The following is a 14,319-nucleotide window of genomic DNA, read 5'->3' on the forward strand; positions in this document are numbered from 1 at the left end:
TTCCAATTAGACATTGTTGGGGGAAAAATTGATGAATGAAACGATCCTTCAGATCTGAAGCATGAGACTGTATGTTAACATCCAAGTGAGAGGTGAAGGAGGAGGAAGAGCCCTCTGAGCAAAGGGACTGAAGGAATGGTGGCCGCAGCCAGACATGGAGTAGTTCTGAGTTATGTGGGGACCGGAAGCATTGGGGCATTGATGGGGAACACGCCAGGGAGGCAGGGTGGTTCTGAGTTGTGGATCCTTGTTTTGCTTCGGGGATCAACTCCTTACGCCTAGCCTCAGGCTCCACTGAGGCCTGAAGGGAACATAACATTGGCTCAGCTCTGAAGAGGATGTGCTGTTTGGTTTGTTCCGGTTGAGTCACTTCAGATGAGGCACTGGTTTGGATACACTCTGATGCCATCCATCGGACAATATTTGTGAAATGTGAAAACACAGCCAGAGCCCTAATGTAGCATTTTCTAAACTACTGCTAGATTAGGGACAGACCCTTTCAAGCTAAGACAGGCTTGGCCAGAGCTCTACGCTGCGTGCACACACCTGCAGGAAGGGGAAGAAGAACCTGGGAAGTACGAGGCAGCCAGACAAAGGAGAACAGGAGAAGGTGATCTTGTGAGATATGAGGTAAGGACCAGGCTTTCACCCTTCTGTCCTGAACTTATTCTCTTTAAGGACACAGCATCCCAGGCCTGGAAGAACATCCTTTGCCACCGGCAGCTGCTCCAGAACCACAGATGGAAGACACATTTAGAATACACTGTTGCTTGACCTTTATTAAATCCAGGGAGATTGATGTAGAGTCATGCTACATTGGGGAGAGTAGGAGTTGTCCCCATCTTCAATGCTTTCCAGGATGCTTTCCTGTATCTGTTGCTATATCAGCTATCTAGACAAAAAAAGTTGTATGCCTTGTTTCAGGAAATTGCCACAAGGCATTTGCATACTAGGCTAGATTAGACCATTAGGAAGTTACAGCCCTTGAGATATCTAAAGGTAAAACCCAAATCCAGCTCAGGAAAGTCTTACCTTCTACTAGAAGTTCCACAGGGTTGCTGTTCCCTGACTTAAATGAGAAGGGTGACATGGAGGCATAGCGGCAGCTGTAGTTGCCTCTATGTTGGGGACCCACGGAGACCAGTTTCAGAATAGCCGAGGTGCTTGTTATCGCATAACTGATGGAGGAGGGCATCTCACTGCCCTCCTTTACCAGATCCATGGTGACCTTATGCACATGGCCATGGCAGAGAAAGTGGGCGTCACGGCCTAGGGCCACCTTGCCTGTCCACAGAGCTTCAAGCTTTGGCCGGGGTGGTGGTCCTATGAGAGAGGATGGCAAGGAGGTTTTAGCATTTCGTGCCAGGCCCTATGGTGGATCTTCTCCAGCTGCTTTGTTTGTACCGTCCACTCTGAGTCAGGCACCAGTACTTGTAGCAACTGTATCTCATCTACGTGTCTGACCCCGCCCCCCACAAATCACAATGGCTGTGAGATTTTCCAGGCCCTGGCCTGTCCCATGGGTTGCTTCATGGGGTGCCCAAAGTGCTAAAGTGGTAATGAGACCTTCTAGAAAAATACTTTTGACAGAAGCACAGTTCAAATGTCCGAGGTCAGGTCCTACAAGCCTTTACATGGTCTCTCATGGATGACCTCTGGTTCACTGAGACCTTGATGAGAAGCAATCACCACAGGGATTCTACAGTTCAGTAAAATACCATATTAGCTCAAGGCAGTCAATAGTATGAGTTGGTAATACACACATCACAGAGAAACAGAGGCACAGGAGGGTACATAGACACAAAAACCATGGATCCTGATACCTTTGAACATGGTTCTATGAGCTGCCTTCCAGCTTGGGCTATGGGAAACCAACCCGATTTCCATGTCTCACAGCCAAGGGAGGACTCAAACACCCATCATTTCATTAAGTCACAACCGAGAAAGGATGGCCCCTCACAGGAACACAGCCCAGAAAGTCTGGCTCTGAACTGGGAGGCCAGCAACCTACTTGGCCTCCCACATTCACGGCCATGCTCAGCTCACCACCCACACGCAGCTGCACGATCTCACTGGAAGGAGATCCTGAGAAGGGCGGTGTCTGTTCCATGTAGATACAACTGTAGTTGCCAGAATCTATTGTTGAGAGATTGCTCAGCTCAAAGACAGCTTGAGTCCCAGCCGTTTTCAGCATCTGGACCAGGGAGAACCGATGATGTTGGCCCTGGCGTTGCAGGCCAAAGCTCAGGCCCGTCTTGCCCTTCGGTGCGGAACATAGAAAATGCACCGTCGAACGAGGCATAAAGATCTCTTTTGAAGGCTTTACAATGAACATTGGTGCCATCAGTTTCTCTGTGGAGAATCAGACATATTGATTCAGCTTGAAGGCATAGTAAGGGCCTTCCTATGCATGGCCCAGCTTGTGGTATAGCTGAGCCTTCTGCTTAAGGTGACCTTTTGGCTCCCTCTTCTGTCTGCTTCTGAAGGGCACCAAAATAGCACTGCTTTTAATACTGACCCAGTCCTTCAAGTCTGAGCCTTGCCAAGCTCTGGGCAGACAGCAAGCCCGCCTCATCCTTGCTAGGATCCACTGACAGGTGAAGGTCCATAAATGTCTGTGCCAGACTTCTTTGAGGACCCAATTCTTTGCAGGGCTCAAGGTCACTCTATTCATTGTCCTATTTAAAGCTTGGGGAAACTGAGGCTGAGAAGGCAGTGCATGCTCAGATTTGGAAGTCCTGTTTTGGAATCCCTATCCTGCTCATTTCTGACTACCATCTTGGCCTTTCCCGTCCACCCTGGCCTGCAGTCCTGTTAGGAGGCTCACCATCAGTCCACATGAGCTCTATGGGCTTGCTGTCTTCAGACCAGAGTTCTAACTTTCTGTGTATGAGGTAGCGGCAGGTGAAAGGGCCTTGGCCATCCAGGTGCTTAAAGTTCAGGTGGAATAGGCAGAAGTATCGGACAAAGCAGACCCGAGGAAAATCCAGCACCTTCTCTCCCAGCCTGAGTTGGATCTCAGCTGCGTTCACAGGAGCTCTGCAGCCAAGGGTCTCTGGTGTGCTCTGGTGCTTGACCATTGGGTAATTTTCCATAAAATACAGAGTGGGCGGAGGTGGTCTGGCTGCAAGACAGGGAAGAGCACTGAGGTAGGAGTATAGGACACTGTGCATTGTAGGAACCCACGGAGAACTGCCCTCTGTCCCGCCCTCAAACCCCTGACCTCCACTGACAGCTTAGGAGCAACAGGCTTATCTTTGGACACTATGCATCAGGCCTTACAGTGAGCTTTTTTCAGTGTTGGGGTTTAACACTCACCTAACTCGTTGATGGTCACAATATCACTGGGCTCAGAAAGTTCACCTGTGTCATGAGTTTGGTATCTGCAGCTGTATCTGCCAGGTGTGAAGACTGAAAAGTAAGCTGTTCCCTTCCTCTGGGCTTTGGTTGATCTCACCAAACCACCCTCTTTTTCCTGCTTTACCACGAAGGTTACACCCAGCAGAGGCGTCTTGCACAGCAGGTATGTGCCCATGGAGGGTATGATCCAGGATGCTGGCGCAGTAGAAAGCCAGGGCTGGGGCAAGGGTTCTGTGGATGTGGGAGGGCAGGGTCAGTATGAATGCTTCAGTCTCACTACTGGAGACAGTCAGAGTATAAATTCCAGACTCAGAGAACATAAAGAAGGCAAGGGCAGCAGGGGGTGTGGGGTGGGTAGAGTAAGAGAAAGGGTGCAGAACATGGCGCCATGCCAGGCCTGTTCCCAGCACTCTGTGGGACTCATTATTCTCAAACCTCTGGGGGACAGCATAAACCTCCCCAGTTGACAGATGAGCTAACTGAGGCTAAGAGATAGACCAGGTGACATGGATGGAGGTTCCACCATCGACTTCCCTCCACTGCCTCCTGATCCCGTTGTGGCCCAGCTTACCTTTCCCTGTTACCTCCACAAGATTGCTTAGCATGGACCACTTGTGCATCTCCGTTAGGTTGGTAATTGGGACAAAGATATCAACGCTGTATCGGCAGCGATAGAGGCCCATGTTCTTGCTTGTAATTGCTCCCAGTGAGAACTTGTGAGACATGACATGTTTGTCAAGATTGACTTCAGTCTTGGGCCACCCATTCAGGATCAGCTGGAAGTCTCTGGTAAGTGTGTCAGCCTCACATGTTAGTGTCAGGTTGGCCCAAGGTTTCTCCAAGGACTGAGGCTCTGCCCATAGACTAGGTTCAGTGTCAGTATCTGGAGTGCAAAGAAGCAAGGGCTAGCTTCTTGCTATTAGGAAACAGGCTCCCCTCAACTTGTAGCCCACAGTTCCCAGACCTTATCGGTGAACTTACGGATGGACATATAAGCAGTTGCCAGGTCCAGAGTGAAACCTGGAGAGGCAGAGGCTGTGAGTCTCCATTCAGACCACCCTTACCCCAGAGGTTCTAGGCCCCAGGACATCTATCTTACCCCAGAGCAGCAGCACAGCTGCCAACAGAGACATGGCGGGTCCTCAGTCCAGCTGGAGTGTCTGAAGGGAGCATCTGCAGTGGCAAATTAATCTGAGGCACTGACCTTGTACTTTGTTAGCGCTTCCTGGAAGGTAAGGGCAGAGAGACAACTGCTTGGCAAGGGGACAGTGGGGATTCAGCAATAATGCCAATCAATAACAATGCGTAATTATCATGCTGAACTGATACCAAGTCAAACCCCCCTTCCTTAGATTAAAAACACAACAAACCAGTATTTTTTAATTTACTTTTTTATTAATTTATTCATTTTACATCTCAACTGTTATCCCATCCCTTGTATGTTCCCATTCCTCCCTCGCTCCTGCTTTCACCCTATTCTACTCCCCTATATCTGTGACTGAGAGAGACCTCCTCCCCCTCTATATGATCATAGGGTATCAAGTCTCTTCTTGATAGCCTGCTATCCTTCCTCTGAGTGCCATCAGGCCTCTCCATCAAGGAGATGTGGTCAAATATGGGGCACCAAAATTCATGGGAAAGTCAGTCCCCGCTCTCCACTCAACTGTGGAGGATGTCCTGTCCATTGGCTAGATCTGTGTAGAGATTCAATGTTTACTGCATGTATTGTCCTTGCAAACCAGTATTTTTGATTCAAGAAAATGTCCGTGTTTCCTTAATACCAAAGAGTGCTTTATTCTAAGCCAGCCTGGACTACATAGTAGGCCAGACCCTATTTAAAAAATAATAAATCAATAAACAAAGGTACAAATCAAACCCAGGAATACGGACAGCCATTTTGGTATCCTGGAATTGTCCTCCATCAATTGCATTTTTGTGTATGTGTTTAGGGGCCCCAGCCATCCTGTGCAATCCTTCTCACATCCCCACGGCTCCTCGAATGTCAGCTTCTTTCCCATTGGAAATACCTGGAAGGGGATGTCAGTAATTCCTCTCACTTTCCCAACTTCCCCCTGCTGCCTTTCCAGGAACGAAAGAATACTTTATCTCATAGGTGACAGGGGACTTTCACTTCCGCAATTCCTCAAAGTGTTGACAAATGAGGGCCTATAAAATCAACAAAGATCGAGAGCCAAATGAATTAAAATTCATAAAATAAACATAAATTTCCAAATCCTTCTGACTTCTTGCACTTGTTTGTATGTGTGAGGTCATGTGTGTGTGTGTTGGGTCACAAACCTAAACTATTTATTGTGGTTCTTTGTCAACACTTCAAAACTTCTGCATTAGTTGGTGTCCTTTAACTGTGAGCTTCACGGGGCACTGCTCCTGGAATGTGTTTCATCAAGGGAGCTCCTGGTTTCCCTGGTCCTTCTGCGGGTCCTTCTCTAGTGGGCTGGGATCAGGAAGGAGGCGCAAAATGCAGCAGGATGAGGAATGAGGCCTTGCCTTGCATGTTGGCTACAAAGAATCCTGTCCTGACAAGAGCCAGGTGTGAACAGGAGTCAAAACTGAGATGCAACCCTCAGTGGGTGTGCTAAGTCACTGACCCCTCACCCCCAACAGGAATCCTCCTTCAGTACTTTCAGTTCCAGAGAGGCTGGCAGTCCTTGATGCTCTGTAGCTTACACTAGGGGGCAGTTTGGAGCAAACATCTGAGAAGGAGCTCAGGTAAAGCTCAATGCTTCCCAGTGGACAGTTATGGTTCTCCAGCAAAGCCTCCTCCATAAGGAAGTGACAATGCATCTCTTAGCCAGCCATGACTTCTGTTCCCATGGGTCTTGCTGAGAAGTTAACAACAAGAAGGCTGTCATTAGAACCCTTTGAACCTGCGGTCCTCCATGGTACAACTGATGTAGACTCCACTCTGCGCCCTCTGCTCCTTCCAGAAATACTTTGGTAATCAGTATGTTTCTTCCAAGTGATGATATCTCATGGACAGCTGAGACTCGGCACTGGCTTCATTCACACCCATTGCAGTGGGGCTTTCTGAGCTGTGCCTCATTCTCTCTGGTGTTTGAACCTGGTGCCTTCAGAGAGGACTAAAACCTCTGCATTTTGAGATGTTTCTTTCTGATTATTTTTGTCCTTTCCATTATTTTAGAGCTACTATTTCTTCCTCTCCTGTTTCTAATGTCTGTCCTCAGATTCCCCAGTCCATTCTCTGCAATTCTCAAGTATGACACACACCCTACTGTGGTAAATCTCTGTGTTTATCTCAGGAGGACCACAGCATTCCCTAGATGACCCCTAGAGAAACAATCAAAATTGGAAATAAAAGACATTAAGGTCCCTTTTGTAAATGCATGGTGTCCACCTCTTTCTGTTTTTCAAAGATAACTTTCTGGTTAAAGGAGCCAAACTCAGAATCTGGTAAACATACATTGACATGAATTTTCTATCACAGTGCATCGTTTGTTCTTCTCAGTCTCAGTTTTTGCCATCATTACATGAGGGACAAGTTGGAAAATTTCAATGCGATTAGCTTGCTTTCCCTCTTTCTGCTGAAGTTGAAAAAAAATCTTAATACTTTCAGAAGAGATGCAGTAAAATCGGAAAGATAAATGAGTTATCATCAGAGTTTTGTTGTTGTTGTTGTTAAATGTAGAAGAATGTGCCAGGTTATCCCACCCCAAAGGAAAGGTGCATCAGAAATCAAATTCCAATAACATCATTCTACAAGGACATCAGCCTGTTCTTCCATGTGCGGAAGCCTACGGGGCTCAAGTTAGGACAGAATTATGCCTATTCCTACCCCTTCCCTAAGATTCTAAGAAAGAGCTACTCAGTGATTAAAGGGGACTAATTGGAGATACGTACACACAATCAGCTCAGTACTAATTGTTGACATTAGCTTTCTGAAGATGCTGTATCAAGTTATCACACACCTGGTAGCTTAAAACAATAGAAAGCTATTCTTCAGAGTTCTAGAAGTCCTAAATATGAAATCAAGAGGTTTGGAAGGTCCTGGTTTGTCCTTGCCTTATCTTAGGGCCAGGGGATTTTGGGAGTCCTTGGCAGAGCTTAGGTCACCTCTACTTCAGAGCATTTGTGTCATCATTTACTTATGCCTGCCAAATCCCCTTTGGATGAGATACTACTGACATCCCCATTTCTTAGTAAAATGAGCCAGTAATAGAAGGAATCAAATGTAGTACTGATGGACCCAAAATCCCATGCAGATAGTGAAGGTCATTACAACCATCTGAGCACACCTGTTGCTCTGTATGTTCTTGGTATCTCTTTTCTTCTCTGTGACTGAATTCCTGTTTCTATGACAACACCAGTACCTGGCTTAGGGTCCACTTCAATCCACTACTTGAACGTGTCTGTAGGGACCCTGTTCATCTCTCAGATCACATTCCCAACTATAAGGACTATAAGTTGAACACATGGTGAACAGAGTTCAGCCCACAACAGTCTGGGGGACTGATGAAGCTGGAACAGGCCAGGAGAAGAGAATGGACCTGATAACAAAGGCCCCCTGGACGCGAGATGCCAGCACAGTTTCTCTAATGCCTACTGTGCACCTTGGAATGGCACTTCTCTGCATCTGAAAAACTGTCAGCAAAGGGTGATACCTGGGGTTGGGGCTTGCAAAAGAGTAGAACACAAACTATAACCCTGACAAGTCCTCCAGAATACTATAAAAGTATCAATTTTCAATACTCAAAAGGCAGAACAGGAGTTACAGGGTAGCCATTCAGAGTTCCAGGTCAGCCACCCAGAACTACATAGTGAATTGCCTTCTCAAAACAAAAATCTTTAAAAAAATTTTTTTAAGTCTGTGTTTGTGTGTGCAAGAAGGGGAGGACTTTGATACTTTGATTCAATTCTGAACTTTGATACTTTGATCCCACCCTGAAATTTGGTCTTGGCAACCCCCAACCCCCACAATACCTTCTACTTATCAAGCAACACTTTTTCACGTTCTCTCTCTTATATAGACCCATCACAAAGGGTCTATATTAAGCAATAATTTCCAATATCTGAGTTACATTCCAATACTTTTGTTAGGTAATAGTAACAACAGCCACTACCACAATATTAATAAGTAAAGCATGGGGAAGCCTTGCTTGGGCCATCCATCCTTCAAAGCATTTATGTGTAGTCACTCACTTACACCTGCCAAAGCCCCTTTGGATGAGATACCATTGACATCAACATTACTCAGTAAAATGAATCAATGCTAGAGGGAATCAAATGTGGTTCCCATGGGCCCAAAGTCCCATGTAGACAGTGAAGGTCAGTACAACCATCTAAGTTTCACTCCCCACATGCCCTGCCCATCCAGAGACTCAATGCTCCAGTTTCTAATGGTAGTCTCTGTGGGACAGACACCTATGGATCAGTGCTGATCCTATTCAGTTTATTATCTACAGCATGGGCCCTATGTCAGCAGAAGACACAGTTGTCTACAATACCTAGGATCTTACTCCCCATGTTCCATCAATACCTTCCACATGGGAAACTTTCTAGGTCACAGAATATGTGACTGAGCTAATTCTCACATCATGACCCTCCTTAACTGCCTGTGTTCTAGATGAGTCCATCCTTGGAATAGGAGGAACGCCATGTTTCCTTGTGGTCTCTAGTTTCCTTCTTCCTGCTTTGTAGGTGTCTCAGGCTCCTTATCGGCCTCAATGAGACTTCAAACCTTTTCAGAATTTATTTACAAGTCAGTGTTATTTTTGCCACTTAAACCCCATAGCTCATCTTAAATGAAGTAGAATCCTTGTTTGAGCCACATTTCTCAGCATTGAGCATCTGAGAATTCTTGCAGCCATGTACTGTGGAAGAGGTCATGCTTTGGCATGGCACCTCTTACACCTGTGTACTGTCTGAGAAATGACTTAATGATATTATCTGTAAATCAAAAGCAAAGAGGGAAGACCATGGTGAAAAGGCAGTAACCACTTCCTACTTCCTTGATGGTTAATAAGCAGGTTCCTTTTGATGTTCTTGACTTCCTCTGCCTCGCGCCTTATCATCCTTTCTTTAACATCTACATACATGAACTGAAATCCTTGTCGTATGTACTTGAGGGAGTTCCATACCCAGCTTCATGCTTCTGATACCATTTAAAAGTCAGTGTATGAAGGTTCTCTAGTTCCCAGACTGACCTTTCCATCACCTCTTAATTTTCATCTTTGCTTCTATTTTCTGAAGTACATCATTATGAGAATGTTTTTAAATGTCTTATTTAAAAAGATATCAGGAGGCACAAACCCCAGTATACTTGCTGAGTGGGCACAGTGACAACTATTAATCTCTCTAAATTTCCTCTCCATCCCCAAATGCAGGCAAATTTAAGCCTTATTTTATCACAGCCTAGTGTTATTTACAGGGAACTTGTCCTCTCCTATAGTCATCTCTTCTGTTTCTCCCTTCCTTTACTCTCAAGGACTCATCCAATGAGATTAAATCATTTCAGCTTTGAAATGGGTTTAAATGGAATGGGTTTAAAACCACGTTAGTGTATTTCCTGAAACCCTTTTTCTCCTTTGCTGTAACTTCTGCCTCTTAGATTGTGGTTTAAAGCTTCTCTTTCTGGACTAACCCAAAGCTCTTCCTAACTTTATTAGTCACTTATTATGTGTACTGACTGTTGACCTACCAGCACTGGGGTTTGAACGAAGAGACCAGAGCATGCTAGGAATGCATTATGCCACTGAGACATGTCCCCTGTGCAGGCAAGCCTTGGATTTGCTCTCTTCCTGCCTCAGCCTCCCAAGGGGGACAGGATCAGGTCTGTGCTCTAAGATCTGGCTGTACTCACTTTTAGAAAGGCAGAGACATCAGGAAACAGATTTAAGTCCACTACTATAAGTCTTTTTACTTCAACACCTGCTGGTAAAAGCAGAAGGTGATGAAAAAAACACATTATTTTCTACTGTCTAGAGCCAACCCTAGAGGCCCTGGGCTCTGTATTATTCCAAGAAAGCAAAGAAGACATGACTGCAGTGAGTCACAAGTGCTGGCCCTCGGATTGTCCATTTTTCTCGTGTTCCTCGACATTAGGGCACTGCTGAACCAGGTGACTGGCCTGGTGCTAAGGCTCTGTCCAAACACTTACCAAATACTGATAACAGATAAGGATGGAGCCCAAAAGTCCTGCCAGAAAAATTCAGGAGAAATGTGCACACATAAGTTTGGCAACTGTTTGGAACATCTGCCACTAAGCTGACACTTGCAACCCATCCCCAGCAGCTGTTGGCATCAGCCTTTCTGTGAAGCCTGTTGGGTAATTTATGCTTCCTTTCTGCTACTCTGCCCTCTTCACGACAGCAGATTCTCTTTTTTAAAAAACATGGCCATTGTGCTGGAGGAGTCTGTCTCATCTGTCACCATCTTCCAGACTCAGCTGGTTGTAAGGAGATCAGCAGCCACAAGCCCACAGAGGAGGGAGTCATGGGGGGGGGGGGGAGTCATGTCTGGCTAATACACTCTAACACAAGTGGTTATAAAGGGGAAGTCAGGGTACCTCTACTCTTCCTCAGACTTACTTTCTATTTTCATTGAAGTGACCCCCTAACTTGGGTTAAGGGTCAGATAACCCCAAAGCTTATTCTAACAAACCAAAAGGTTGATTTCAGTACCCCTCCATTCCATAAACTCCCAGAGACATCCATTCAATCCCTGCTAGCCTTTTTCTTTTGATGCATCCTCTCCATATATCCAAACAGTACTCTTTTAAATTACATATTTTAATTGTTTTCTATTTACTATGGGTACCTTCAGGTAACCCACTGAAGAGTGGGTTCACTTGCCTGTTCAAACTGCCAACATGGACATATGTACCTTGCCTCTGTTCTCCTATTCATCTAATTATAGTGTGCTTTTCAAAGTTTAATTAATCAAACATGCAAATTCACATTTACACAGATGTTTAGATGTATACAGTAATACATCCCTTGATGGGGATACAGTCTGAGGAAGGCATCATTAGAAATTTGCACAGTGCAGACATCACATTGTGCCTGCTACATAGTATAGCCTACTCTACACCCAGGTAATATACTGCCAGTGAGACTCCTGGGCTGCAAACCTATGTGGCACAGACTCCTGTGCTGAATACTACAGGCAACTGCAACCCAGCGTGAATGGCATTTATGTATCTGAGCATTTCTTAACATGGAGAATGGACAGTAACAACAGCAGATTGTATGAATTTTTAAGTTCATTGTAACTTTATGGGACCACTGCCCTGCATGGGATGTTATTGACTGCAATGTTGGTGCAGCACATGGCAGTGTGTGTAAACTCTAAAGGACATCAGTGTTCCACCTTTTTGCTGGCACTTTTTTTTTAACCGTTGCTGAACTTAATAATCGCCTTTCCTTGTTTGTTTCCTTTGCTGTGTGTCTTGGTAAAAAATTACTAGTCCATCTCTTCCTGTCATCTTATCTGAGACACGAAAAGGTCGTCCAAATTTATTTTAGTGAAGAAGACTGTCTCTGAGCCTTGGGGACACAGGCATTAGTGTCCCCTTTACCATCGTTTTAGGGTGGCACTTTCTTCTATGATGTTCATCTTCTATAACCTTTGGATCTCTTTTAGTTTTTCAATCTGTGTCCATGTGGGTGTGTCCATGCAGGTGTGTACCTGTCCAGGCATGTGTGTGTGTGTGTGCGCTCACGTGCGCACGCATGAGCGTGCGTGCACTTGTGTCTATGTATGTGTGAGTTTGAATGCCATAGCAAGTGTTTAGAAATAAGACAACATTTGGTGTTGTGCCTTGTCTTCCACATTGTTTGAGACAGATTCACTTGTTGACTGCCACTATGTATGACAAACCAGTTGGCCTGCAAGCTTCCACAGGGTCACCAGTCTCTACATCCCATCTCCTTTTAGGGGCACTGAAAGTACAGAAGAATGCTACCATGCCTGCCTTTATATGTGTTCTGGGTATTGGAATGCAAGTCCTTGTGCCTGTGGGACGAGTCTTTATACACTGAGCCACCTCCCCGGTCTTCTTTGTTGATTAGTTATTTTCTTCAATTTAGAACTGTCATCTAAAGTTGGTTACACAAGAAAAAGAACACGGGATTTGACATTTTTGACATGATGTGTGCCTGTAATCGTTATTTGTTGTGCATTGGTGTGGCCTGAATGCTTTTTTCACCCCCGACATTTGCACGTTAAGTCCTAACCCTGAGTGGTGTAATGATAGCAGCTGGGACCTCTAGGGAGTCTCTAACTAAGAGGACCTAGAGATCTGACTTGCCTCTTCCACTATTGGAAGACATGACTAGAGGTTTCTATGTACGAACCAGAAACTTTGGCCTACAGTTGATGTTGACTCTATTGCACCCTTGAACTTGGTCCTCCAGCCTCTAGTGTGGACCAACGAGAGACAAGTTATTGGCATATTTGAGCCATCCTGTTATAGTGTGCTGTGACAGCACAAACAGAATAATAGCCATGCACCCACCCTGGCTTAGACTTCCGCATTCATAAAAGCTTAGGAATCACTTGCTGCTCTCAGTCATGTTCAAGGCATGATTCCTAGTGAGAATCTCTTCTTAACAGTGTAAGCACAGAGCCTCTGATTCTGGACGCTCTGCAGGGAAACTGCTCTCATCTTTTTCAGGAAATTTGTGCTAATTTGTTTTTTCTTAACTAGGGTGTTTTGAGTGTTAAAATTTGTATTTGTTAATAATTTATTAGGTATTGATGTTAGTTACATGGGTACTTTCTGGAAGTTGACATGTTCCATTCAGACAACATTTTTAATTAAAAAAAAAAGTCTTACTACTAGTGTGTGCGTATGTGTGTGTGTTTGTGTTTGTGTTTGTGTGTGTGTGTGTGTGTGTGTGTGTGTTTATTTTGCCCACAAGTATGCCTGTCCACTATGGTCATTACCCATGGAAACAATGGTTGGAGTTTGGGGCAGTTCTGAAACACTGTGGGTTCTGGGAATTAAACTTGGGTCTTTTGAAAGAGCAGCCAGTGTTGTTAACTACTCTAACATCTGACCAATTCCACCTTTAAAAATTTTTATTTTATGGTTTTAAATTTCTTTTTTAAAATGTTCTCAATCTAGAACTGATGCCACTGGTATTTTGGAAAAAATGAAAGCTCAAATGTTATTCTCTTAGGCTTATTGTTTTGGGGTTTTGTTTATTGTTTTGGATTATTTTGTTTGTTCTTACTTTTTTTTATACATATCAGACACTTAACTTAATTTTTACCTTAAAAACATCTGAATATGTTTAAAGTCATTCTTACTGGTCACATCCTTATGAGTCCAAGAAACTTTTATGTTTTTTTTTTATATGTTTTTGCTTCCTGTTTAGTTGACGGGTATTGTGTCTTAACTTGATAAAGATATTTCATGCAATCTTATAATTTTTCATTCAACTCCTTAAGTTAAAGGCTTCTCTAAGTTGTTGAACCACACTTGGCTGTCTCATACTTATGTTGGTCACCAACTCATGTTAGGTGGGTCACCCTACAGAGCTGACTGGAAGCCTAAGTGCATACTTTAGGCTCCTCAGCTGTGGATGTCATGGTAGGATGTACTGTCTTCTGGTTTTATCTTTAGGAAACTGATAATATTTCCCCATTGAATATTTTCTTCCTTGAATGGGACTTTTGTGATTTTCCTGGAAGCAAATACCAAATTAAAACTAGGAGTAAAGCATTTATTAGTAATCAGTAGTGTGATGGAGAGAGGGGGGGAAGCCTTGGTAAAGTAAGACTTCCATGCAGCCTACCCTAGCAGGATCTGCAGGGAGTTTTTTCTACCACTGTCCTCTACTAGACTGGAAGAGTGGCTGGCCTCTTTCTCACTATCCTGGGCAATGATTAGCCAGTTATAAATCCAATCAACTTTTGAAGGTGTGACATCTTGGGGGAGAGGGTGATGTTGGGCCACTGGATTTCCATATAGATGAG

General features: G+C 44.6%; 1 protein-coding gene across 1 annotated transcript; it reads right to left on the reverse strand.

Moving 5' to 3' along the window:
• Positions 1 to 699: 699 nt before the first annotated feature.
• On the reverse strand, positions 700 to 4,525 carry A1BG (alpha-1-B glycoprotein). The gene is made up of 8 exons (XM_084748751.1): positions 4,460 to 4,525; positions 4,342 to 4,380; positions 3,932 to 4,243; positions 3,319 to 3,591; positions 2,828 to 3,124; positions 2,047 to 2,352; positions 1,033 to 1,323; positions 700 to 892 (listed from the first exon to the last, which is right to left on the reverse strand). The coding sequence occupies exons 1-8, from the start codon at positions 4,491 to 4,493 to the stop codon at positions 885 to 887; spliced, it is 1,560 nt and encodes a 519-aa protein (XP_084604877.1). The 5' UTR covers positions 4,494 to 4,525; the 3' UTR covers positions 700 to 884.
• Positions 4,526 to 14,319: the final 9,794 nt, after the last annotated feature.

Source organism: Acomys minous, assembly GCF_964271855.1.
Source record: "Acomys minous genome assembly, chromosome: 12".
In the NCBI taxonomy this organism is placed as follows: domain Eukaryota; kingdom Metazoa; phylum Chordata; class Mammalia; order Rodentia; family Muridae; genus Acomys; species Acomys minous.

What these genes read in the sequence shown, in the direction of transcription:
- A1BG (XM_084748751.1), bottom strand. Translation starts at nt 4,493, where the DNA reads ATGTCTCTGTTGGCAGCTGTGCTGCTGCTCTGGG. An exon ending in TGTGGAGGTAACAGGGAAAG is followed by an intron (nt 3,592 to 3,931) that starts GTAAGCTGGGCC and finishes CCACATCCACAG; the next exon opens with AACCCTTGCCCCAGCCCTGG. An exon ending in AGAGCTCATGTGGACTGATG is followed by an intron (nt 2,353 to 2,827) that starts GTGAGCCTCCTA and finishes GATTCTCCACAG; the next exon opens with AGAAACTGATGGCACCAATG.